This window comes from Dermacentor albipictus, chromosome 1, assembly GCF_038994185.2.
Source record: "Dermacentor albipictus isolate Rhodes 1998 colony chromosome 1, USDA_Dalb.pri_finalv2, whole genome shotgun sequence".
NCBI classification, from domain to species: Eukaryota; Metazoa; Arthropoda; class Arachnida; order Ixodida; family Ixodidae; genus Dermacentor; species Dermacentor albipictus.
The window spans coordinates 274,267,692-274,295,010 of NC_091821.1; the positions used below are offsets into that span (position 1 = coordinate 274,267,692).

The window sequence follows — 27,319 nt, forward strand, 5'->3', positions numbered from 1 at the left end:
AGGATGAAGATTCATATGTTCGAGGATGCTAGTGCCGTCACCTCCTTTGAAACTGAGAAAAATAAGAGATTAATGGCGAGCTGTGTTTCGAGTTCGAATACTACAGAAAGTTACCTTATGTTCTAAAAAACCATTGAGTAGCTGAATTTTGATTAAATCTACAGGAATAATACTCATTCAGAAACACCATGTCAAGTATGTTACAGCTAGTGCCTCACATGTAAGTGGGCTGATGTACTATTTGGCTAACTTAAAATATAGCATTATATCACAAACTGTGTCCAACAATTGACAATTTTGAGTGATATATTTCACCGTACGCTAGTCGATACCTGAGTGGTTAAAATTGCCTATTGCTATTACTCTAGCACCGCACAAATGCTGGTGCATGTACAAGTGCGAAAATTGCAAGGCATCAAGGTTCGGCGATGGATTGCGAAAGATGCAACCTACAACAACAGGTGAGAAGTTTGATGCAATCTATATAAAACTACTTCTACACCTACAACATCAGGAAAAATCATGAAAGGGATTGTGCTTTTTATAACCATAGCCACACCACCGCTACATATTAGCATATCTTTGCATAGTTAGTTTGGCACAGTAGCTTCAAAATCTTCAACATTGGCTCTTGGCCTTAGCCATGTTTCGGTGAGTGCTATGGAATCTGCATCAATACATGAAAAAAAAAAAGGATTCAAACGAAGTTCATCATTGAAGTAGCCTATGACTGTTAATGTTTACAACGTTTTTTTTCTGTCATTGTTGCATGTCTTAAGGTCGGGGGCACAGCACACAAGGTTCGGTTCTTTCGTTTCTTTTTGCTATGGACCTGAGGAGTGGATGAGATATGGGCAATGGTGCTTTTTCTTCATCAAACCTGTACAAATTGCCCTCAACACACAATTTGTAAAAAATTAAATCAACCTTATCTCCGGCCTTTCATTGCCTCAGCAACATTCCATGGTTTTTTTCTAATGTCACGTACCTGGGTAGTGAAGTCCTCAGTGATAGAGTAGTTTCTACCCTTAAATTTGTAACCACATTTTTTTTATAGTCCTGGGAGTGAGACAAGTTTGAAGAGCATAGGCCTACCTTTAGTATTACCTCTCGGTCTGCCTAGTCGGTGAATTCTTTCTATTGCAAGAGGTTAGATTTTTAGTGCATCCTTACACACTTTCTTGCTAACTAATTGTTCCGAGTGAATTGTCATATTGTGGTTTGTCTTCTGGAACACCATGCAATATCAAGTTTGATCTTCTAGCAGTTTTCTAGATGATAAACTATCAGCTCGAGGCATGCTATGTCTTTTTGTAAGTTACTGATTTGGTCTACGCAAGATGTAATCTTATGATCAAGAAAAATGAATTGATCTGGTTTGCTGTCTATGGACATAAGACGATCTTCTTTAATAACTTTAAGTCATCGGCAATTTGATGAATCTGTCAAGAAAGCTGCGATAAGTCACAAAGCACTGGGCACAGAAGCCAAGAGCATGGCAGCACAACTAGACAGATGTCGCTTGAGCGAACATGCTCGCCATAGCGTTCACCCACCTGCAACCATTAGAGAAACGGGTAAGGCTGCATGTCGATGGTGCCGCCCCTGTGGATGTATGTATGTATGGCTTAGTCACTGTCAAGTGCACTTTGTTTTTCTTTAAATAAATTAAAGGAACTTTTGTGCATTTATTTACTTTTGCATGTTTAACTTAATTTTCATTGAAAAATGGTGCTGCCTTCACACCATGTATCATCGTAATGCCTACTATGCAAAGCAGCATCCTGTCCGTTACTGTATACTTAGTACTTAGGCGTCAGAAAAATGTATGTCTCATACATTTTTCTGCGTTTCCTCTTCTAACTCACTCAAGCAATGCAGCGTGCCATCTCCATCCCCTTGTCTTATCGGTTTTCTAAGTATGCTTGTCTTGGCTGTGCTGCAGCTTGGCAAGCGCTCCCGCCTTTGTGCCATCTAAAACTAGGCAACTAGGCAGAACCGTTTCCCATGTTTGTTCTTACATGGATCCATTACTCGACACTGGCAATGGATCGACATCCCTGTTTGTTTAATGTGTAAGTTGAAAGAAACAATAAAAGCAATTCGAACTCTGAATGCATTTCAATGTCAACAAAAAAAGAAGAGAAACATGGTGGCATACCGAATCCTTACTTTCGCAGCTAAATTCTTTCACAATTTGCAAAAAAAAAATTACATTTTCCTTGATGCCAAAACTATGCTCCATGCAAACTAAATTTTTGCAGCGCGCTATTGCTCTCAGTTGTCAGTGTTGCAAACAACTGTGCACTTAATCAAGTGAGCTCACAGTTCTAAAATTTTGAATTTGCACCTTTGATAAAGAAAATGCTGCGAGTATAGACATTTTCAATGAGTTCTCAATGGCGCAATGAATATGAGGGTCTTTAAGCACTGGAGCTCAGTTCCTTACTGTTGCACCAATCATGTTCTGTTCCACCACTTGTTTCACAGCCCTTAGCTATGTCGCAAGTTTCTCTCATTTTCCAATTTTGTGCCACACAGATTATTACTGGCAGAATAAACTGATAATATTTTACTTTGCAAAGATATTTATATTTTCAAGATATCTTCCTTCAAAGAATTTATCATTTCTTTAATTCAATTAATAAGTACATGTAATTTCCTCTATGCTGTCCTCGGTGTCTTTGTTGGCTTTTTATGATAGGACTAATAAAAATTGGGCCCTCGGTTTCTTTTCTTCTCGTTCATTCCACAGTGAGGCCTCGAATCCGGCAGCAATGATGCTTTCAGGCAGCATCAGTGGGTTTATTTTATTAACCAGTTGCCTTCACCGAAAAAGATTACATACACGTGATGCATACGACAAAAAAAGGTTGTTCCATCCGCCGTCAAGGCAGTGAGGTGTGGCGCTGGCTAACACTCCAAGGTTTAGTTCTAGCATCATCATCATCATCATCATCAGCCTGGTTAGGCCCAATGCAGGGCAAAGGTCTCTCCCATACTCCTCCAACTACCTCGGTCATGTACTAATTGTGGCCGTGTCGTCTCTGCATACTTCTTAATCTCATCCGCCCACCTAACTTTCTGCTGCCGCCTGCTACGCTTCCCTTCCTTAGATGCTATTACATGCCCTGCCCATGCCCATTTCTTTTTCTTGATTTCAACTAAGATGTCATTAACTTGCGTTTGTTCCCTCACCCAATCTGCTCTTTTCTTATCCCTTAACGTCACACCTATCATTCTTCTTTCCACAGCTCGATGCGTTGTCCTCAATTTAAGTAGAACCCTTTTCATAAGCCTCCAGGTTTCTACCCCGTACGTGAGTACTGGTAAGACACAGCTGTTATACACTTTTTTCTTGAGGGATAATGGCAACCTGCTGTTCATGATCTGAGAATGCCTGCCAAACGCACCCCAGCCCATTCTTAGTTTTCTGATTATTTCAGTCTCATGATCCGGATCCGCAGTCACTACCTGTCCTAAGTAGATGTATTCCCTTACCACCTCCAGTGCCTCGCTACCTATCATAAACTGCTGTTCTCTTCCTAGACTGTTAAACATTACTTTAGTTTTCTGCAGATTAACTTTTAGACCCACCCTTCTGCTTTGCCTATCCAGGTCAGTGAGCATGCATTGCAATTGGTCCCCTGAGTCACTAAGCAAGGCAGTATCATTAGCGAATCGCAAGTTACTAATAATGAATTCCAATGGCGGAGTCGGAGCAGCCGACGGACTCTGCGAGCGAGCACTCAACTCTGGCACAGAGCAACGCCTCCAGATCCGCGTGTGGAACACAACCTGCGCCGCCGGAGCAAGGCGGAAGTGAAAGTTCTATCACCAAGTTACCCAGGATACCTTGCGTGTTGTCATTTCCTTCAGCTGTTTGCTCCCAGCACCGGCGCACCGTTCACTTGTCTCTTCAGCGCCGTTCACCTGTTTTTTTAAAAGTGCGGAATGGATATGTTGCCAAGCATGCAGCAGCTTTTGCTTCCTCACGAGTCGTGACCGGTGGCGCCTCCCAGAAGACAAACGTAGTAAAGGAAATATGTCACGCAGAGTGCCGGTCCACTCCGCCGATTTTGGCTGAGCATCTTTTTCTGCTCCACAGAGTGACTCCCGTTCTGAATCCCCTCCGACTCTCTCACTGGAACACCTTACTCCTGCCCCAACTCTGCCATTGGAACAAACTTGCTCCGAAACGAGCTGAAAAACTTGCTCCGACACCGCCATTGGAATTCAACGTAAGGTATTCTCCATTAACTCTTATCCCCAATTCTTCCCAATACAGGTCTCTGAATACCTCCTGTAAAAACGCTGCAAGTAGCATTGGAGACATTGGAGAGTTCTAGCACATAAACATAAATACCCCAGAAAGTGGACAGGAAAACGGCACCACGGTAGCATCGCACGCATAATGCAAAAATGTGGGTTTGTGCCCCACCTGCAGCCAGTTGTTTTTTCATTCACTTTCATTTCCATTAATTTATCACTTCTTTAATTCAATTAATAAGTACATGTAATTTACCCTATGCTGTCCTTGGTGTCTTTGTTGGCTTCTTATGATATGACCCATGTAGGCAGTCACATATAATTCAGGGAAGTGCAAATGGCAGTCTTTGAGAACGGCAACGTACCAATGTTGATATTGCGCTGTCTCATCGCTTCTCGCTTTTTGTCTGTGCACTTTACGAAAGGTAGAATGGTTGATTTCAAATTCTTATTGTCAAAACTGAACTACAAAAACATTTTTCTTCATCCTAATGGCTTAAAGGGGGATGGGGCAATGAAAATGTTTTTTTTTAATTTATGGGAATAAATTGGCAAAATTTGGCATGCAGGTGTGATTTGTTATGCTGATATCATAACTAAAATTAGTTTTCTACTATCTATTATAGTTTTCGAGTTACAACAATTGACAGCCTCTAATGGTCATCCCCAAATTAATTAATTAATAACACATAAGTTCCCCAAGATTTTCACATCCGCATGTTCACAGTGACCCATTCTGTGCAATAAAGCTATTGGTTTATTTTTTGAATGCCAAAATGAGCATAAACATATTTTTTTAACTTTCCTATGCACATTGTCTTACTAATGACTTTTGCAAATAACCCATCTAAAATTTTTTTATGACGTGCAGTTAAAATGGACAGCTTTATTGCACTCATCAATGTTTCAGGATCTAAATGCAATGACAGAATGATTTTGTCTTCATTCGTTGTGAAATGGCACAGGGATGACTGAAAGCAACTGCAAAAAAAAATGAAAGCTGAGAAAACAAGGCTCAAAGTTTCATTTGTTGTAAACATTTAAATCTTTACTTTGAGCACCTAAAACTCGCCTGGATGTAGTCTTTTGCCTGTGAGGACACATTTATTTTTTACATTTTGATGTAGTTTTTTGCATTCTTGCAGCAGTTTCGTGCACCTTAGTTGTCTTTTTGATTATCATGCATCCATCCGCCGTGCAGAGACAGATGACAGTGCATTCAAAACGTCCGCTCTTGTCTCTCGTTGTGCAACCTCTTTATTAGTGGGAGTTGGAGCTAAAATCAGCAGTGGAATATTTGATGCGAAAACTTATGCTCCGCCGAAGTCGCATTGCCATCACGACCACGTGCGGACACACCGTCACCATCACTCATGGTTGCGCCTTCACCATTGCTCGCAGACGTGCCATCACCATCGCTTGCAGATGCGCCTTCACTATCGCTTGCGGACGCACTGTCACCATAGCCCACAGTCGCGTAGGTGTTCTGTGGTCGCGTCGTCAGCACCGCACATGGGCGCACTTTCCCAGTCATCCAAATGCGCCGGTCGTGCCTCATCAACAAGCTCAGTAGCGTACGCTTCTAAGAGTAGTTTTCTCCCTCTTTTCCTCGCCTTTTGTGGTGTTCCGCACACGTGGGCCGTTCGGAACTTGATTCCTTTGGGGCTCATCACAGAAAAGGCGTGTAAGCTGCCATGATCATCGATCACATTGATCGGAACGCGCAGCTCACTGCTGCGCAAATGCGTGCGAGAGAGGTTCGTCAGCAATTCAAATCTACAACAGCCAATAGCAGCGTGCCCTGTGCCCCATGTGACTGCTGCGCCCAATCGCAATGCCGCATTTGCCTTTTTTTCTTTCTGCATTTGCTGCTTTATTTTCAGAGGAGAAATGCGTTGCTCCAGCTATCTTTAGCTCCGATCTCTCCTCTTTACGATAATACCAAGATGACGGCGCTGCATCAACACATTGCCGGATCAATAAAGGGAAAATCAGACATTCACCCGTTCGTAGCAATTGCTATAAAGAAAACCCCCCATTCGGGTTCCTCAAAAGAAAAGCCTCAGAATTGAAGAAAAATTCGTCCTGGTGACCCGGGACCACTGCCTTTCCGGGGCAGCCGCTCTGCCATCTGAGCTAACCAGGCAGCTAGCAGATGGCAGGGCAAAGTCAAATTTGTCGACAACACGAAGCAAAGGCAAGTGTTTGACGCAGTAGTTCTACGGAAACCCGCAAGGTGGAGAGAAGTAATCAATAAAGGGAACATCAGACATCCACCCGTTCGTAGCAATTGCAACGATTATTGATTACTTTATTGATTGCTTCTCTCAACCTTGCGGGTTTCTGCAGAACTACTACATCAGATAGCCGGATGATCCATGGTGCGACGGTGCCTCCCGAAGCCTGATCTTTTCGTAATTTTTGATGACAGCACTCAAGGAAAGTGCTGTTTTCTTGATTTCTGCCACATATTTTGTTATAATATTTCACGAGATATATAAAGATCCATGGATAGCGAAAAAAAAATTAATCAGAAAATCTAAAATTTTGACAATTTGACCACTTCAATTGCCGTATCCCCCCTTAATTAGCTTTAGGTCAGACACTCAGGCAAACTGATTGTAGACACACAAACTTGGCAACTGTGATAGGCCTAACCTCAGTGGAATGCAATCAATATTGACACAAACTGTGTGTGGCTGGTGGGGTCTAAGTTCGTGCAGCCAACAATGCAACACCACTTCCTACCCAACATTTGCCTGTCTACACAGAACATAACTTCTCGCGACACCAATTTCTCACGCCAAAAAGCTCACGATCACGATCGCCAGCTCCTCGATGCTGTCGTCTGCCATTCATTCCCAGCATGCTCTGTGTATGCTGCTGTTTAAGTCATAACACAATGTGGCCAGTAGCTGAGGAGGAGGCAAGGCAGGTGGTTTGAAATTAATGAAATTCAGCTGTCAAATATCTGCGCAACTCTCAAGCCTGCTGTTTTAAAAAATATGACAAAAGTGCGCAGGTGAACACGCCCAGCAAAACTTGACTGAAATCCATTGACCTCGAAAAATTGCCAGAGTTCTCTTTAACAGGGGTGAAAGTGCTGCGCTACTTGTGCCATTCTACACCAAAGCACCCTTGCTGCACCAAGCTGCACCAAAACGGCCTTTTAGTACAATTATTCCACAAATTTTGGCGACCATAGTTTCTGCTCAGGCAACACTGAGCGTATGTGCAATGCTGGTTTATGAAGCTCCAACTAGGAGGCACTTGCACTGGCTTAGCCTGGGCTTTAGTTAGCCTCATTCTCCCTACTCTGAGGTGTTGCATGGTGTTGTGGACTTGCGTCGGTGCACAGTGAACTTTGCGCCGAGTTTTGTCGCACCGCTGTCCAGGTCCAACGTGGCTGTGGCCGATGTTCTGCAAAGTGGCTTCAACAATGGTTCAGAGTCAGTGGTCATGAGCGAAGAAGCGGATGGGGTTCCATTATTCTTCCGATCAGCAAGTATCGCCGATTCCTTCGAGCCATGAACACAAAGGGAGTAAGTAGTACACCCTTCTGTCCATATTGCGCACTCAGTTCTTCAGGACCGCAGTACACCGCAGAACCTTGTGCTGTGTTTGTCTTATTTATATTGCTTTCTGCTTTCTTGTTAGTGTCTGTGCAGTACAGTTCAGTACTTGTGCTTTCGCTGCTCAGGTGTGTGTGTGTATGTGCGTGCGTGCGCGTGCATGTGTGCACGCGTGCGTGCATACGTGTGTGTGTGGGGGCGTGTGCACATGCTCGTGCCTTCACACGTGTTTGAGTTGTTCCCCAGCCAGTGCTCTGAAGCGCCAGCACTGTATGCAAAGCGGCTTCAACAATGCTTCAGAGTCAGTGGTCATGAGCGAAGAAGCGGGTGGGGTTCCATTATTTTTCCGATCAGCAAATATCACCGATTCCTACACTCTAAAAACAGTTGCACCCTTTGGGGTGTATATTTGTCCCAAAACAATAATCGTCATCTGTCTTGCCTGCGTTTCCTTTCTTTAACGCTGCGAGCCCGGTACCTCCCGGTCACGAACGGCATGCCGTTATCAGTGTGATGCAGCATTCTTGACAGGAAAGTAGCGAGTGCTGAGTTTTCAAGAAAGGAAACGCAAGCAAGGCAGATGACGATTATAGTTGTGGGACAAATATACACCCCAAAGGGTGCAAACTGTTTTTAGTGTGTACGAGCCATGAACACAAAGGGAGTAAGTAGCACTCCCTTCTGCCCATATTGCGCACTCAGTTCTTTACGACCGCAGTACCTTGTGCTATATTTGTCTTCTTTATATTGCTTTCTGCTTTCTTGTTAGTGTCTGTGCAGTACAGTTCAGTACTTGTGCTTTCGCTGCTAAGGTGTGTATGTGTATGTGCGTGCGTGCGTGTGCATGTGTGCACGCGTGCGTGTGTACGTGTGTGTGTGGGGGCGTGCGCACATGCTCGTGTCTTCACACGTGTTTGAGTTGTTCCCCAGCCAGTGCTCTGAAGCGCCAGCACTGTATGTGACAGCACGGCACTGAAAGTGCATGCTATGTTGATGGCACAGTCTACTTGAATCAGTGAGCACATGCTAGCATTTCGTAGGAAATTTTTTTACTTCTGGGAAAGCATCTTTAAAGTAAACTTTAGCTCGGGAACTCTTATGTACATGGAAAAGGAGAAATCATTTCTTTCTTTTTTTTTGCAATCACTGCGCCAAATTTGGTGAGGTTTGTTGTAATTGAAAGAAAAGGTTGAAATCTAGTGACCATTGGAAGAGGATTTTTTATTTATGCTCTAGAATTTTAATGAAAATTGCCAAAAATCGCAAATTTTCAGAAAACGAAACTATGAAGTTTCCAACTCTGTAACACAAGAATAAAAAATGATATCATAATTCTGTAAACTGCATCTAATATCTAAAGTGGATAAAATTACTGTATTACACATCGCTCTGCAATATACTGTTCTTATGTGAGTATGACTTTAGCAAAACGCTTGTAAACACTGTAACAAATTCATGTGAGCTTAAATTTATGTATCGAATTCGTCCACTTTAGATGCTCTAATGGATGCAGTTTACAGAACGGCGATATCTGTTTTTGACGCAGAGGGACAAATTTGTAAACTTTGGGCTTTCATCTTTTTAACTTACAAGTTTTTAATACTCTTTGTAAAAAAATTCAGGCCCTAACTCAAAATCGCAGTTACAACAGTCACTAGAACTTAACTTTCTCTCTTAAATGCAACATACTTCATTAAAATTGGTCAAGGGGTTATCTCAAAAAAACATTTCTGCATTTTACATGTATTTGAATAGCAACCTCGGAGTAGTGGCCGAGCTAAAGCTTCTTCTTAACTCTTTTCGTACCGTACCCATGTGGCATCGTTAGCCCGCTAACAATGGATTGAAACGCCACTTTCGAGACCTTCAATGCTGCTTATGAAAACACTGTGCTATCAGACATGAAGCAGGAGAACTATATGCTTGTTTTCAAAGCAGTCAACTTTTTCCCTGCCAGGCGTTAAGTTTTGAACACACTCTAAAGTTTCGCAATTTTCCAAGTAGAAAGCAAGAATGGCTGCCTCCGGGAGTGGCGTGCGTGCTTCGAAAGACAACAGATATTGCGATCCCGCTGCATCTGTGGCTGATTTTATCGATGGATCGAGCATCAGCGAGTCTGAGGATGGTGCCTTTTCGCCGGACTTTGACTCTGAGAGCGATGACAACACAAGCCAGCCTGGATCATCAGTGGCCGCAGGCTCACACGCCCAACTGTAAGGCATGTAGTTAAATTTTTGTAGTGGAATACCTGTTCAATGAAAAATTTAGATTTTTTTGGAGATAGTGCCTATTAGAAGGCAATACATTTTGTATATTTCATAATTATTGTTAGATTTCTTTCTTAGTAGATAGAAGCGTGTCTGCAAATTTTGTTCAATTTTATCCCAGAATCTTGATTCTGGCAATTTATATCATTTTTATGACATACATTTCATTTTAATAAAACTTTTATACATGAAAAGTGCATTCATTTTGCTTTTTGTTTATGTATTACATAAAATATTGAATGCAATAATTCCTTCAGAAAAAAAAAATCTGGCGTAGCCTCTAAAAACACTTATTTTCAATATGGTAGGGAAACAATTAAGGGCAGAAAAAAAAGTATGTCGATAGGCAGCATTTTTTTTCCCCTTTGTTTGGCTTAGAACGGCTAAGTTTAGCTGGGAATGTGCCACACCACCCGAATGTCTTCCTTCTATGCACCAACGGGGTTTTAGATTGCAGGAGTGCATCAGTCACTTCTTTTTTGGGGATACATTAATACAGAAGCTTTGACAAAAAACAATTTTTTTTCTTTTTTCAGAATGGTGCACAAGGTTCAATCCTGATCTGCTGACAAAGAAGGATGGCAATGGAAATTTAATCTCTCAATGGAGCTCCAGCACCAGCGGCTTCAGTACTGTCTGCAACAAGACTGTGAACTGATCTCAGCATGGCTTAACAAGCAAGTTCCTGGAAGCACATTGAGAATCCCAAGACATGTCGAAACACAGCAGGCATTCTCGTCAAGAGATCCGTAGTCCAGAGCACTCTGGATTTTGGTACTGACTCTCCAGCATCCCTTCCAGAAAGCATAGTGAGAGCAGAGACCCTTTTTGCCTTATCCACGGTGGCAACCTCTGTTCCTTATGGACTGGCTGATGTGGCAACATTCACATTTCATTACATGTTTCCTGATACACCAACTGCGAAGGGTTTTCAGAGCGGACGTAAAAAATTCTCTTGCATGATATCTGATGGCCTGGGGCTTTACTTCAAGGTGCAAGTGGTTGCAGAACTGGTGGCACTTGTATTTTACACCGTCATGATTGATGAGACTCCTGTTCCGGAAGTCACAGGGCAACAGCTGCACGTTTTTGTCCATTACTTTTCCACTAACGTACAATATGTTGTTGTACAACATCTCCAGTCATGTCATTAGAGGCACGCGAGCACTGTTGAGCTGTTCTCGTGCATTGAAGAGGCCCATAGCGACCTTCCGAGAGAGAATGTGCTGTGCTTCTCCAGTGACAGACCGAATGCTATGAAAGGTCTAAAAAGGAAGTTGAAAGCAGAGATCAGTCCTGACATGGTTGATGTCGGAAAATGCAATCTCCATAAGGTCCACAATGCTTTTTGTGCAGGCCTTGATGTTTTCTGTGCTGACAGGGAATCAGTAGCAGCTGATGTTTGTTACTACTTCAAGTTTGCAACTAGGCATGCAGATATGAGAGAAATGCAGAGCAAAATAGGAATTCCTCAACTTGAGTTTTTGCGGAATGTGAACAGTAGATGGCTGCTGCCTAGCATCGAGAGGGTGCTAAGCTTGTACGATGCAATAAAGGTGCACCTGTCCAAGAGTAACCAGTTAACGGCATCTCATAGACACAGTCGCTTGGCTTCTGCATTTGCTGACAAGACACTGCAGGCAAAGCTCCTTTTCCTACAAAGTTCTGTACAGATTTTTGACAGATTTGAGACCCTGTTCCGAAGCGCACACCCTCTTCTGAATGTTTTTATGATGAAATAGAGCTCCTTGTCAAGCAGGTCCTTGAAAGATTCCTGCATTTTTCTGATATTACGGGGTTGCAGCTGAAAATCCCGACCTGGAATCCCCTGCAAGCTGGAGAATAAAGCCTAAAATTGGATTTGACAACAAAGAAGTAATGGAAACATGGGTGCCCAATGAAAAGAAGCGGTTTTACATCAGAGCATGTACATTTTCATTGAACTTGTGCCAAGCACTTGATCTCAAGGCTTGCACTGGACAACAAACTTGTTTCACCTGAGGTTCCTCCAGCTGAAAGGAGAGTCCTCCCTTAGGTCCTTGCGCTTTGTGGCAAATGCACTGCCCCAACTTATTCCCTTAAGTGACGTATCAGCACTTACCAACGAATGGAACTCTGTAGTATACGTGATACAAGTGAATGGGAACCTCAAGATCACAAAGCTTATGCGAGCAGTCCTGGCACTACCCCATGGCAATGCAGCATGCGAGAGGGAGTTTAGTGAAAACAAACACGTCGTCCACCATCGAAGTTCACTGTTCGTAACGAGCGCCTCCAGCCTTCGACAAGCCAGAGCCTACATGAACTGCTATGACGACGTCACCAAGGTACCCCTCACAAGAGAGCTGCTGAAGTGCATGGTGAGGTCTCACAGGATGTACCGAGATTGCTTAGACAATGAATGATCAGTGCCCCAGAAATGCAAACATGAAGAGGAGCTTACTGGGAGCTCTGAAAGGAAGAAACTGATAGATGAAAAAGCAGGCCTGCAGAGCTGTCTCTCTTCAGCAACTGGTGCGGCGGGCCCAGGAGACAGCAAGAGCCGCAGGAGCCCTGGACTGAGGGCACCTCCCCATGCAAGCAGAAAGACACCTGCTAGTCTTTATTTCAATAAATGTTTTTCCTCTTCTCCTCCTCCTTTGCTTAAAGCCCTGCTCAGCAGTGCACAACAACTGGTCACCAAGGGAGTGGCAGCAAAAGATGTAGGCAAAGTTAAGAGCAGGAACATTCTGCTTGGTGACATGAACTCTTAAGCTGCCAGGTGTGCTAGACTGAATCAAGGAAATTCATTTGCTTCTTCAGTCAATGAAGAAGTGAAGTTTGTTAGTCGTGCAAATGCTACCTTGAACACTTGCTTTAAGGCCAGGTCATTAGTTTTTACTCTTGTCAAGATGAGCATTGCTTATTGTAGCTTGAGGCATTTCTTTGTGATGTGATGTGAGCTGTGATGTTTTAAATGTGGGTGCAGCTTTGTGCCACAATGATTTTGTGACTCAGTAGCCAACTGTGCTTACCCATACCTTATGTTTGCATTTTAATTTATTGACTACTTATAGTGCCTTGTACCTGAAAGTACAATTTTCAACTTGCAATATTTATGTAGTTATTCAAAAGTGTTATATTTCACTCAGAGACATATTTGTATTGTTTAGAGAATACATTTTAAGTAAGACTTGTTTTTTAGATTGACACATAGCTGACATATAAAATTTGACAAACAAAGCACTGTGGACTCAGTGCTAGTGTTGTGTGGCAGCGCTATTCTTTTTTTTTTTTCCAGTTACAGTGAAATGTCCATACAACAAACTTCAGGGGATCGCGGTAAATTGTTTGTTATTCTAAAAGATTGTTATAGTGAAAGCCCCAAAATGAACCATTCGGCCCATCAACCCATCAGTTCGTAAGTTGTCACCATATAAGCTATCCCCAAAAACGTTGCTGTTCGCTCACAGCATGCACTGTTGCTATTTTCCATAGGTTCCGCCACTACGCACCACCGAAGCACCGCATAATAAGAATGACGCGCGCGAAACAGGCGCTGACGCCGAGAGAACTACCGTCAAAAAGGTAGCTCCATGTCGCCCACAAAGCTCAACGTTTCTTGCTTTTTGTTTGTTTTTCACATTTCTGGCCATGGACACCGCAATTGTCTCATTCGAGGTGGACACCGGAACTATGTCAAAGCGCAAGCGCGTGTAAACGACACCATTGGGAAAGTGTAAAGTGCGACCGTGTGGCATCTCCGCGAGTATGGAGGTTACATTTCACCGTGCTCGGAGCTAGTACAGCCACAGAAAGAAGTGTGACAGAAAGAGGTGTTCGCAGAAAGAGGCATGAAAGAAGGAAGAGACGCGCCTCCATCGCTAGGCGAAGCTTTTTTGAGTGGAGCATGCGCTCACAAAATCTGATGCGTCGTCGCCCTCCACTCACCCACATTCTTTTTTTTTCTTTCGGGCGCCTTTCAGTCACCTCCTCTCACTCGCATTCTTTTTTTCTTGGGCGTCATTTCAGATTTTCTGAGCCCATGCGCCGTGATGTCCACTCTCTGTGCCTTATCGTTTGCTAGCCTACTGTTTCGGCTGCCGTGAAGGATACACGGAAATCTAATAATCCCCAGATTTTTTAATATTAGTTCATAGTACTGATGGGTTGTTAACACCACAGGGAAACTGAATGACGATTGTTATTCTGAATTTCATAGTACTGAAATATTTTTACAATGAAACTATAAGAAGTCAGCAGAGGATTTCTGAAAAGTTTGTTAATGTGGTGTTCCTAGTAATCAGGTTTCACAGTATTTGTTCATAAGGTACAAACTAGCTTTACAGCCCATGTGATTTATTTGTGCTACTTTTAAAGCTGCTTTCTACTTGTTTCTTTATGCTCAAGTGCAACTGTTTTTGCTATGTGTTTCATGCTGCTGATGTTCAACAGACAGATTTTTATTGCTATTGTGGCATGCATTCATCCTAATTGTTACTAGAACTTCTACTACCGTTGCTGTTCCCTACAGTTCCAGATTGATTTTTTTTTTTTAGGTTGCTTGGCAAGAAGAGCATAGAATATACCACAGAAATTTCACCTCAGCACATAAGCTTTTCTCTTAGCATTTGTATTTGTTGAATACAAAAGTTTGCTCATATAAATTTTCTTAGGATGGCAACCCACTCCAAAACTCACTTTCTCTGCTACAAAACTACAAATCTTTTGCTCCAATGCTGCTCCAAAATAATTATTTGCTGCTCCAAAGCTGCTCCAAAACAGTATATTTGACGCTCGAAAGCTACTCCAAAATGGTCATTGTGCTGCTCCCAACCATGCTCCAAAATGCTGGAGCCTGCTTCCATCCCAGCTCTAACGATGACCAAAACACTCTGTCTTGGGTTAAAAACTTTCTTCAAGATCTTTTGAAATGTGTCATTGCTTGCACTTTCTCTGCTTCTTCACTCGTAACATCCATGGTACCACACGGGTTTATCAGCAACCTCTAATTTTTTTTATTGCCTAATTAGCTAGCTCTTATTTTCTCCCAGCAATTGTTTACAAGTTTTGGAAACACTCTGCCACTACCTGAGCAGAGTGCTATACAATTTCCTGATTTTTAATAATTACTATTGGCTCGTAAATATTAACCAAAGCATTTTTATCATACGCCTGCCTAGTATCGACACAAACATTTATCAGACTCCTGTAATTTTCACCCAAGGCAAATGTTTCAGCATAGAGCATCTTAATCTGAAAGTGCATGCGTATTGCTATAGCTGCAGTATTTCACTGCACTATTTCCCCCGTGTGGCACCATTTTCCGCTGCTCTCGGCCTTCACTTCAAGCAGTACTAAAGGGTGCAAGTAATTGAAGCTGCCTAGAGTCCTGGACATTACTCGAAGGAGGTCCAACAAATGCATTTGGTTGTGTGTCCTGTACTGTCAAGGGTGGTAGCACTGCATGTGCACCTGTCCACAAGTCAAGGCCCAGTCCAAACTAAAGTCAAGCTGAGTGAGCTACTCCCCCATAGGTTTCACCAGTGTATAATGCATTTTGGTTCAATAATGCATTTTGGTTCAAAACTAAATGGCAGATAAAGGACCAACCTATGGTCAATAAGAGAAGGAAGTCAGGTCGTTAAGCAACAATAATGCCTCTGCTACCAGAGAGCTTCAGCTCAAGAAATAAGGTGATTACCTACAATGTTGTTGGACATTTTAAATTGCAATAGCTATAACAAGTTGCTCATCATTGCAACCAAGGTACCAATGAAGTCATTGAGCATGTGCTGGTGGGCTAGTTGGTTAAGCATGATTACAAAGACGGTGCCATATCTTGAGAGCGACACTTAGAAGTTATTCTGTATCTTGGCTTCCTTGTGCGATGCAGATGACTGCCCTGTTTATTCTTGTTGTTTTGATCCTTGACAGCAGCTATATATTACTATGTCAAGAAATGAAACACTCACTTGTTAGTGCGCCTACGCGCTTGTCTCGTGTCTCCCTTCTTCGTGTGTTGTTTTATTCGGCGCCGTCTTTGTCATCGTACCAATGAAATCAAATGTACATTCCAGGAGACATGAAGTACGCACCTTGAGAGCTACAGTGCCTGCATACTGGCGGCTGATAATGTCTCCGTTGTTGGCCCATAACATTTGGAAAATGCGCCGGCAAGCTGTAGGCAGCACTCCCTCAGGTGGCAGCAAGCCCAGCCGAACAAACTGAAAAACATACATATGTCCATCCAGACTGAGTCAATGCAAAACAGCACTTTTTAGTGTGGGGTCACCTGAACATTGTGTTGAACAAAAAGCACAACTGCAATCTACAACTCAAAAGTGTCTCCAATGTGGGTTCAGGCTTTTGTGGGCAACACTTTTGGGTTCTGCAAGTGGCCAAATTGAGTTCAACACCCCACTCCCTTTCCTCTTCATTTACACACTTTCTCAATTTAGGGAACAATTTCTGTATTGCAGTATGGCTGTGGTTAGGTTAGGTATCACAACTTCTTCCTTTTATTCACACTTCTTTTAATGCTCTTCCAGAACTACCAAAGAATTTTCAGGAATGTTTTGAACAATTATGATTGCTTTGGTTCCATTCAAAACATGAACGATTAACTACAATTTGACACAACAGAGTATATGCTGCAACTAATATTTCTTTAAATAAGATTACAAGAGAACTGCTTTGGCAGCATTACAGTGAACTATGTGCACCTCGTCCCCCAGCTTGTGCGTTGTGCTTAGCTCGATCTCTGGGACCCACTGCCGCAATGGCAACATGGCAGACATGGCTAGAGTGCCAGAGCTAATTTCCCACGCAAACCGTGCTTCTCCCTCATGGGGTGGAGTCACCACATAAGCAAACATCACTGGGACGTGCCCTGATTGGCCTCGCGAGTGGCAGCCCCTGAACGCCCTCTTTACCCGAGCTCTCTTCTGCTGAGCGCTTCATTGCTGCAAGAGATGCTAAAGATCCACAAAGAGTTGGTTACATAGGACCTTTGCTCTTGTGACTTCTTGGTCTCACACTTGGTGGATTGCTACCCGGTTAGCCCTAGTGTAGCGGGCGCAATAACTCCATCAGTCTTTCAGTGAGCCTTTGCCTGTAAGTGCCGTGACTGCCGCACTGCGCTGTGGGTTAGCAAACCTGTGTTTGTCAGTGATCTCGCTCCAGAGCCTTCCCTGCGCCATGCCAGAGAGTCGACAAACCCTGTCATAGTGCCTTTGTGCATTCTGGAGTGGAGGAGCGTTGTGCCCTTTCCTGGCCGTTGCTCATAGGGTGAGCCTTGTGCAAACCCATCTCCACAACTAGAATATACTCTAGTGGCACAAGCGGGAGGGTGAACCAGCACATTGGTTGAGGCAAAAATCCGGTAGCCGCCATCGAGTGGCACTGCTACACCTTTTTCTAGCTACTGGCGCGCTCGACAGGGCTTGGAAAGGCTTTACAGCAATGAAGTTCGTGACTTCTGCGAATGTTGGTAGCTTCCCTAGGTGCTACTGACGCAGGATTTTGACTAATATTTTCTTGCATGTTCCTATGAAGACAGTGCTGATGGGAGAATGCCAAAAAGCAAGATGGACTCCCACTGCATTGTTCCTGGCGAAGGCTTTGTCTAAGTGACTAAGGCAAGGCAGCACAAAGTTGACTTGGCTGCCTTGATTACAATGAAAATGTAACAGCTGTGCTCACTGTTTTCTTTCGTGATTACTCAGCTGCACTCCTTTATGAAGAGTGTCAATAAAAACAATGACAGAAAATGCCAGGCTTCGAAGTTTCTTTACCTTAATCGGTGCACCTAGATATGCATGATGCATATTTTCCTCCTTACTTCTGTCAGTCCTTCAATGCCATTTTTGCACTATTACTTATTTGTATTTTGGCTAGTTTCTGATAATTATTTATGGGGGTGCCTACATATATGTTTAGATTTGCTAGTACATACAATTATTTCATCTTTCTGCGTTCCTATTTTTTTGCTTTGTTTGGAAACTGTCGATCATTTCTTATTTGTAGTGTACCTGCCTATGCCCATTCTAATGATCTTATAGAGAAGTTCTTGCACCTATTAATGTGCAATGCACTGTTTTTACTTTTATGGTTTCTATCCAACCTATCTTCCACTAGCTGTCAGTAGGGCGCTACATATTTTGTTGCATTTCACTACTTTGCATGATGAATGTACAATTACGTGTACTGATCGATTGAGCACATTGATGAAGGCCACAAATGAAACATTTTACGGGACAACTACATTATTTTTTTCTTGCTTTTTGTGTTTTCTTACATTTCACACTTTAAATATTTTGCTACCGTGAACCCTCTACATTGCTTAAAATTAAAATTAAATTAAGGGGTTTTACGTGCTAAAACCCCTTTCTGATTATGAGGCACGCTGTAGTGGAGGACTCCAGAAATTTCGACCACCCGGGGTTCTTTAACGTGCACCTAAATCTAAATCTGTTTTCGCATTTTGCCCCCATCGGAATGCAGCCGCCATGGCTGGGATTCGATCCCGCGACCTCATGCTCAGCAGCCCAACACCATAGCCACTGAGCAACCATGGCGGGTCCCTCTACATTCCTGCTTCCTGCATTTCTATATTTAGTATTATAAATCATATTATGTTGGCTTCACTCTGGAACTTCTTTCTATAATAAGCTTGTATTATGCACTAGCTTACAAGCTTTCATGAATAATTAACTCCAAAATATATCAAGAATAAGCCTCTTGTCCAGACTAAATCTGATTTACTTATTCTTCCAAAGCGCTACAAACTTAGTGCTAATATTGCCGAAAAAAAGTCAACTGTTTTGAACCTCACGTCATACTGGTGGCGGTACTAATTTGCTACTGTCAGCAAATTAAGCAGAACATGAGGGCATAAACATTTAAAGTAGTTAGTGAATTAACGAATGCATAGGTAGTAGTACGTGGTCTAAGAAAATTGTGCACCGAAATTTTATCGCTTCTCATAAACCTGAGCAAAGAAGTTAAACGATTTCGATAGAAGCAAATCAACTGTATAAGCACTGATCTAATCATGAGTAAAAAAGACACAAACATACACACATTTCAGCGATTTCTAGGTGCTAACCATTAACTTATTCACTATGACAGCCAATATTGCTCCAAATGCCCACAGCTTAGCACAAAAAATTTTGCGATTCTTTGCAAGCTACCCCACTGTATGCAGGTAAAAGAATGGCACGACAGAGATGACAATGATGGCGGCAGCATGAAGACGCCGCACACCGCTGTGTCACAGAACGAATAGATGGAGAAAACTCAGTTTAAGGCTCTGTGAGGTTCAAGTTCTGTAACGCCTTCAGGCATTGAAGGTAATGAAATAAATAAATAAATAAATGCTATCGTAGTAAGAAAGCAAGAGCAGTAAGAAAAATTTTTACCAGCAACAGGCATTTACAGTAAAGGTGTCGCATGGGCTAACACCATCTTTTAGCTTTAGCAGACAATGTCAAAAAACGCTATTCTAAGTAATCGTCGAATAGCTCAACCTGTGCAAATAAGCAAAAGCGAAAAAGAATCTCGCCAGCTACATTAATTCCTGCACATACTGTTTTGTAACAAACCTATATTACTGCAAACAACAAAACAACTAGCAAAGAAATGCTGGTGACCGTGCCTGTAGAAAAACTACTGGAAAAAGTCGCAGCAGTGCCACCTGGTGTTTTCAACCCAAAATAGCATTCCTTCCTGCTCGCACCACAGATCTAGTAGTCTAGTTCGCTGTAGGCAGCTAGCAGAATTATTTTCATTGTTTAAACATGCAAAACTCAATTAAACAAGAGTTTTTGTTTATCACATTTCCCAATCAAAATGTGATGTCAATAAACACAGAGTCAAGTTGAGAATATTATGTGGCTCTGGGGAAGGGGGGGGGGGGGGGGCACATACCAATTTCTTGATCTGAATTGTTTTTTGTTCTCGTTTTCCTATAATATAATTAAAGTTAAGCATTTTTGTATTATTTCAAAACTGCTCTCAGTGTTAGGCACATGTTAAACCAGTTAAGCCAGCCAATCTAGCTTTTCTATACATTTGCTTTCCCGGACTTATTTTAGTTTAAACCGAATTTCAAAGGGCATAAAATTTAACAGGCTTAACTTTTTTGTTTTGTTTATACTGAGGACACTGAACTCTAAATGTAATGATTCATTTGTTGCTACATTTCTAAAGAGGCCACATGCGACTTCAGGGTTCCTCTGCACTCTGTGAATCCTGATTGTATCCTCGGAAGCTGGGTAGTTTGGTAAACCCTGATCTATGTCATAGAATATAGCGCAACAGCCAGCATAACCACACAGACAAACAAGCAAGCATGAAGAGATCAGAATTACAAATAACTGTCTTAGTGAAATTCAAATATCTCAAGTGCTGCATGCACACACTTCAAAATCTAAACTGCTTCAGACAACACCCTAAGTGTGTGTACTAATAGTGAAATAAACTATAACACAAAACTTTTCTGTCTCCCTTTTTGTTTGCTTTGACAGCTTTCGAGACACTAATCACAGTATGAAGTCTCAGCTGCTACAGTACACATGTGGTCAATTCACAACAGATGCCATGAGCAGCATGGCATTGTAGATTTAAGCAATATAGTGGTAATCATGGCTGGGGACCATGCTGTATCACAAAACATCGGTGTTCAAGTCACACAACTCTAGTGGTCTCAGGTGAAACATCACCAAAGTCCAAGAGCACTAAGTGACCTTTTGCCCTACACAATGGGTTGTTTCCCACTCCTTGAAGACGAGACGAAACTTGTCCTGCCTGGAGCAGTTCTCACTCCTCCGAACCCAAAGGCGCTCTTCTCTTGAAATTTTCGGTGAGAGCGCCTTTGGTTTGAGTTTCACTTTTGAGTTGCCTTCGCATGAATGCCTGCAGTTCCTGGACATTCGCATTATTATTGCTGGATCCCATGCGTGCTGGAGGTATCAGCCTCGATCAAAAAAAAGTATTTTGAACTACCAGTCTGCTCATTCGAAGCTTGTAAAAAGGGGAATTGCGAAAAACTGCCTGCGTGCTGCTCTTGATAAGTCCTGCCAGCATGAAATGCAACATAGTGTGTTCTTACAGTTGCAAAGACTGCACAGCGCAGGATTTCAGTATGAGATGGTCCCCTCGGAGCTAGAAACCCTTGACAAGGAAGCGCGGGGCTCATCAGAGCTCCGCCCAAGCGTAGAGCCGCATCGCTGTAGACCTGCTGCCCATCCCTTACTACCACCAAATCTCTCTACGCCTCAAAAAGGTGGCTGAAAAATGTGAAGTACCGGTGGTTTTCACGGTGCCCAAGAAACTGGCGGGCATGTGCAACATGGTGCAGGGAAAGAAAAAAAGAAATGAATGTGGTATCAAGCACGTTGACAGGTTCGTCCCATGCAGAATAAGGGTAGAGTACCAGATACTTCTCTCTTTTGGCAACAGCTACATAGGGCAGACGGGACGGTGTCTAAACGACAGACTACAGGAGCACTGCGCAGGGGTAGAAGGATTGGCGGGGGGTGGCAAATTGGCTGACCATTGTCGCCACTGTCGTAATTGCACGCCGAGGTTCCACGACACTAAAGTCTTGAAGATGTATGCGTCACAACTGAGCTGAGAAATCTATGAAGCTTACTGCATAAAAATGCAATCTGGCAGCTGTGTAAGCAGCTCTTCAGTGTCACTGAGTGATAAAGAAATCGAATATTTACATGCAAATTTATGCCACTCACGCCTGCATGCCAACGTCGAGTGATGGTTGTCTGATGATTAGCAAGTGTGATTATGATACATGTATAAATGTGGGCTCTCCCGGAGTAAATTTCAGTTGAAGTTTTGCACCTGTCCTGTGTGTTTCCTTCTTTGTCCTTTGTTGTTTGCGCGGTTAGATGACGCATTCCAATTACGAATGTAAGACCACTAGAAATGAACACATTTCATGCCGTAAGGAATAAGTTAACTCTACCAATACCATGGGAAATTGACCATTTTGAGGGGTCTAAAAAAATTGTTTTAAAAACACTTGAGCATAATGCAGCATTATAAATCGTAGAGAACAAGTTGGTGTTTTCAAACACTTAAGTTGCAAGAAATAACTCTTTAATGAATAATTATTAAAAAAGATTGTGAAGCTTACATTTGTATGGACACTAGAAAAAGAAAATACTATAAAAAATTGATATATTTATAGAAGATAAATGTCAAAAGAAATTCAGTATATGCTTCAGGATCCCTCTTCTAAAGGATGCAATCAGCACGCAACTGTTGTTAGAGTACAAAACATAAAGAGACAAGACTTTTCGGAGCTTGTGCCATGCAGTGAAGCAGTTACTAAACTTCATGATTTAGACTGCATTTTTGGCAGCAAGAGTTATGTTTGAAGACAAGGTATTCATAGCTCACTTCATACAGGGTTGGTGTATCTGGGACCTCATTATCACGTATCACAAAAATGGTCAGTTAGGCAACATGTAGATGTATGAATATCAATATCGTATCAAATGATATACTTCTCCATGCCAAGAACATGTAACAGTTAGCAAATAAGAATATAATCAAAGATGAACACAATAAACTGTAAACAGGCTTGGATATGTGTGCCTGTATCGTTGCTGCTCTCTGCCATGGTGCCGCTAAGTGCCATCTAACCTAACTGCCACGCCCTTCCCTAGATGGCGCGAAGTGTCCTAGCTCGGGAGGGAGGAGAGCTGGACAGGAGAAGCAGGTAGAGCGGAGAGCCACCGGCCAGGCGAGTGCGTCACCCAAGCCTTGGTGTGCTTGAACAAGCTGCAAACACTCAAGGCGAACAGGCCCTATGGCTCATAGTAGTGTAAAAGAGGAACAAGATAACTGAACGAGGGGCGTATTCCAGAGTGTCAATGCTTAGAAAAGAAAAGGTGCTAAACACCAGGTGTTGATGCTAAACAAGACAAAGTCGACGTAATTGCGCATGGAATTCGATATGAATAAGGTATGAAATTATTCAATAATAAACATGAAAAAAAGAGGAAGACAGAATAGAGATATAACTAACATTTAATCATCAAATCATTTGAACCACCATGTACGTCAACTGTCTTTTTTAGCACTGACACTTGGTTGGCCCTTCCATTTTTTTTTTTCTCTGACTTAGCGCTCCAGATAGCACAGCTTGAAGTTCCGCCTCTTATGCCTCATTCCGGGTCGGTGTTAAAGTTCTGGTTTTCAAGCAGAAAATCCTCGTGACCTTCAGTGTGGAATCCCAGCAGCTGCTGGACGAGCTCAATTTTGAACAACTAGTCAAAGTTAGCACTTTTCTGAAACTGTTCTAAACGTCGTAAAAACACTCAATTTTGCATGTGGGATGTGCACCAAACATTTATAGGTAAGCTTGAGAGGAATAAAATGGCTAAGAGTTGAAACCTAATCTTACCGACTGGCAGTTATACTTTTTCTTCCAATCAGCCTTCAGCAATAAGAGATTGTGAATATGATGATGTAATGTTGTCCTCCAACTTACTGCTGATGTTCTGATCCCAACAATTTGATGTTGATGCATCATAATCACTAGCCATACACTTTCAGAAACTGCAAAATAAACTGCAAATATTCACAACAACGCATGGACTTCAGTTTACCAAAGTTGCATAAAATATCACGGTTCTACTGGAGTAACAAAAGGCAAACAGATTCCCAAAAATCTTTTTCCTCAGAGACCTACTGGATAGCGCTAAGTATCCGAGATACAGTCTCGAAGTGCTGAAATTGCAGATGAATATCCTAGATCGGTGACTGATTTGTATAGACGTGGTAATGAAAGAGTAAATATGCACTGAAAGGGGCGTTTCTGTGTTTCCTTCACAGTGCAGCTAGGAATTGAACCTTATTCGGCAGAAGAGTTACCACAGCAGCTAGGATGCTCAGCAGTTCATAGTACTAACCTGAGTGTCCATGGCAGTCTTGGCAATGGCTGTTTGCACAATATTTGTTCTATCCAAGCAGTCAATGCAGTTCACTCGAAAGACACCTCTTTGACCACATATAAGTCCCTGCTGGTCCAACCTTAGAAAGAAAAATTTGGAACAAATGTAGCCATCAATTTCTTCAGACATTTAAAAATGTCATTAACAGGTGAAAAAGAACAAGTATCAAAACCATAGAAAATGCTAATGAATGATGAGATTGCTTTCTCTAGTCTATTACAAAATGCATTAGCACTGTTTGCTAACACTGCCCCAGAAATGTCTAAATCCTGAATGAAGTTTTGCCAGTAACATATGCACCTCACATTCACAATAACAAATGTTGTAGGGCAATCATTTTTTGTTTAGTAAAGTAAATGAGCATTATTTCTATGTTTTCAAATGATGTACAACACAAGGACTGGACAAAATACCACTGAAAACCAGCTGACAGTTTCCTGCTTATATGGTGATTTGATCTGCGAGTTCTGGCATGTGGACATTTTGCTTTATTTTTAGCATCTATATACGAGGTGTTTTTTCTTATTTTGGTGTAAAGGGCTCCTCACCAGGCCAGTTAAAAAATCATCGTTATACACTAGAAGAAAGTGTTCTATCACAATAATTTTTAAGGAGTTCATTAATAGGTGAGATCGAAGCAAATTAAACATTGCAAGGCTATTGTGCAAGGAAGAGAGCTGCCCTTTGCAGAGCTCTCTCCCATTGCCCTGACCAGGTCCTGCAAACCTGTCCAGCCTTCTCCTAAGCCAAGTGATCTCACAACCCCCTCCTCCTTGTTTTTTTCTCTCTCCTTTTCCTATTGCACGGCTAATTTCCAGATGCGATTTTGCCCACTATGCACGTTACATGAGTCCCTTAATGGTTTGCGTTGCTGCTGGCTATATGCGTGATGTATACTTTTTATGTTATCTCTGCTGGAGGAAAGAATGGCTCCTTTAAGAAGAAGGGCATGTAGACTTTCATATGAATTTTCAGCTCCTTTTGCAGGTGAACATTGGTACAGTACTTTGCAGGCAAAATCATGTGATTATGCACCGTGCTTATGTGTCTACAGTGCTCAAACCTGGTGGAGGCTCCTTTAAGTATGGTATGCTAATAATTTTCCTCTGAGGAATGCTAAATTTTGATTGCAACAAAGATACTATTGGAATCATTAAAATTATAAGGAGAGCACTACCTAAGCCTGAACAGAAGTTAAAGGACTACTGACACAAAATTCTTTGGGCTCAGTTTTTTTTAGCTTAGTCAGTAGCTATTGACCCAGTAATCATGCTGAAGGAACTCATTTACTCCAACACGCTACGACAGTTTTGTTATATGCTCATATCTCATGACCAGCTGAGTTTCAATGTTGAAGAGCACTTCGCGTCCCGCGATGAAGCATGCACGTAAGAAGCATGCTTGTACACAGCAATGATTTCATGACTGCACAGACTGGTGACGCATGGTAGTGCACCGTCCACATGAGAGCTTCTTTTTCGTAATTTCCGAAGCGATCACGCACACGCATGAGTTGCGAGAGATATCCGGGAATTTTTGTTGGAGACTTATGCCATATCTAGGGGTTTCTTGCTGGAGGCTCTTGATTCTAATGTACATTACTTTTATACTATGGAGTAGGGTGCACTTTGCTTCCTCGTTCCTGAACCATTCTTCAGGCTTGATAAAAAGAACAACAGTCCGTTGATAGCATACACTGCGGTGAACATCTCAGCCAAATTTTTCAGTCATGCGCGGCGTGTGGAGCTCATAAACGGAGTGCTAAGTCTCCTTTTTCTCAAATACTCTCCTTTCAAACAAAGCCTTCTTACCAATTTCGAAGCTGCCGGCAGCTGCCATATTTTGTAATTTAGCATATTCCCACAGACGGCTGCTATTGGCCAATAGCTGACGGCAATCAAGAAGAGTGTTTGGATCAAGGAGAATGGTACACTGGGCGAGTTAGTAGCTCTTCATGGTTTTAGGGTAGCGCTAAACTGACAAGGGATGAAAGACACAAAATGATGGACAAAGTGCTGGACAAATGTATTTCTAACAAAATTTGTAAAATGAGAGTGAGCACTTATTCTACTGTTTTGCATCTTTCTTTCGTCCCCTCTCAGTTTAACACTACCCCTGCAACCAAGTTTGGATTAGTGCGCTTCTTCCTAGTGCTACTGTGTATATTTATTAACGCAGTTTACTAAACAAGCTGAAGTAAGCAAAAATTGGCGTTTCGAATTTAGATAACAAATACGTACTTCCGGAAAAAGCTGCCTATATCATCTGTTCATGCTCAGCCACAGCTGAACACGTAGGAATTAAACATTGGCCACAGTGCTTATTGATGTTGTAGCCGTCGGTCCTTGCTAACGTTTATTAGTTTTGAACACTTTAGGTCAGATCACACATACAGTTGCCAGCACGTGCTTGTTTCTAGTCACCCCTGGCTAGGCGACTTAGCAGATTAGCAGACATAGCTTCACATTGAGCTACTGAAAACGCCTCAAAATGCCTAATTTGAATCTGGTTAATCTGTCGGTCAAGTTGGTGTAGGAAAAAGCCAGTTCACACCATATGGCATGGCCAGACTGGAGCACATGAGCACAAGCACCTACTCCAGCCCTGTTGTGCACATAGCAAATGTTGTGCTTACTGGCTATATGCAATGCATTTAACTACACTTGCATGTAGCTGCGTCTTCTGTGTAGTGTAGATACTACAACCACTGCAAGCTCCATCAAGATGCTAAGGATAACTGTGTGCTCTAATTAGTCTCCATGAGTAGCGGGGCTACAGGTGTGTGCCGAGCAAGCCCAATAACCAACAATTGACTGGAACAGGTTGTCTACTTCACAAGTTGCACACCTTCAAGGTGTGTCACCATCATGGTTCAAGCTCGTTATGTTAGGAATCTTTTCAACATGAGTCCAGAGTGTCGCATCTGTTGCCGAGCTGATGTGTGCTGCCGGCGTACTCGCACGAGCTAACATAAAGATTATGTTTTGTTCAAGCCTAGAAAATTGTGTGACTGGCTGTAGAGATAAGTGCGAAAGGTAAGTGCTAATCATGCCACTCAGTGCAAAAAACTACAACCACACAGATCTATCTATGTAACACCGTGAACTCAATCGTAAGCCTGAGTTTGGCATGTCATAGGCAGCAAAATCGGAAGTATATATGTGAACATCCAAATTTAAATTTAAACCGATCGCCACAGCGACGTTTTGTAGGCGGAGCGATGTGGGTACCATCCTGCTCTGCGGTGTTG

At 42.4% G+C, this 27,319-nt stretch overlaps 1 protein-coding gene, 1 long non-coding RNA gene and 1 pseudogene across 3 annotated transcripts in view; 1 reads left to right on the forward strand and 2 right to left on the reverse strand.

The window, feature by feature from the left end:
* The window catches only part of LOC135908771 (phosphatidylinositide phosphatase SAC2-like), a 233,472-nt gene that overhangs the window by 115,469 nt on the left and 90,684 nt on the right, over nt 1-27,319 (reverse strand). For both annotated transcript variants that reach the window (XM_065440613.1, XM_065440612.1), the window contains exons 10-11: nt 24,028-24,148; nt 16,186-16,314 (exon numbers count right to left, since the gene is read on the reverse strand). In XM_065440613.1, coding sequence (XP_065296685.1) covers nt 16,186-16,314; nt 24,028-24,148 — 250 coding nt within the window. The remainder of the gene's footprint in view (nt 1-16,185; nt 16,315-24,027; nt 24,149-27,319) is intronic.
* On the reverse strand, nt 9,042-12,958 carry LOC135908773 (uncharacterized). The gene is made up of 2 exons (XR_010566416.1): nt 12,552-12,958; nt 9,042-10,052 (listed from the first exon to the last, which is right to left on the reverse strand). It is a non-coding gene; the product is annotated as an uncharacterized lncRNA (long non-coding RNA).
* Nucleotides 11,008-11,897, forward strand: LOC135908772 (uncharacterized; annotated as a pseudogene).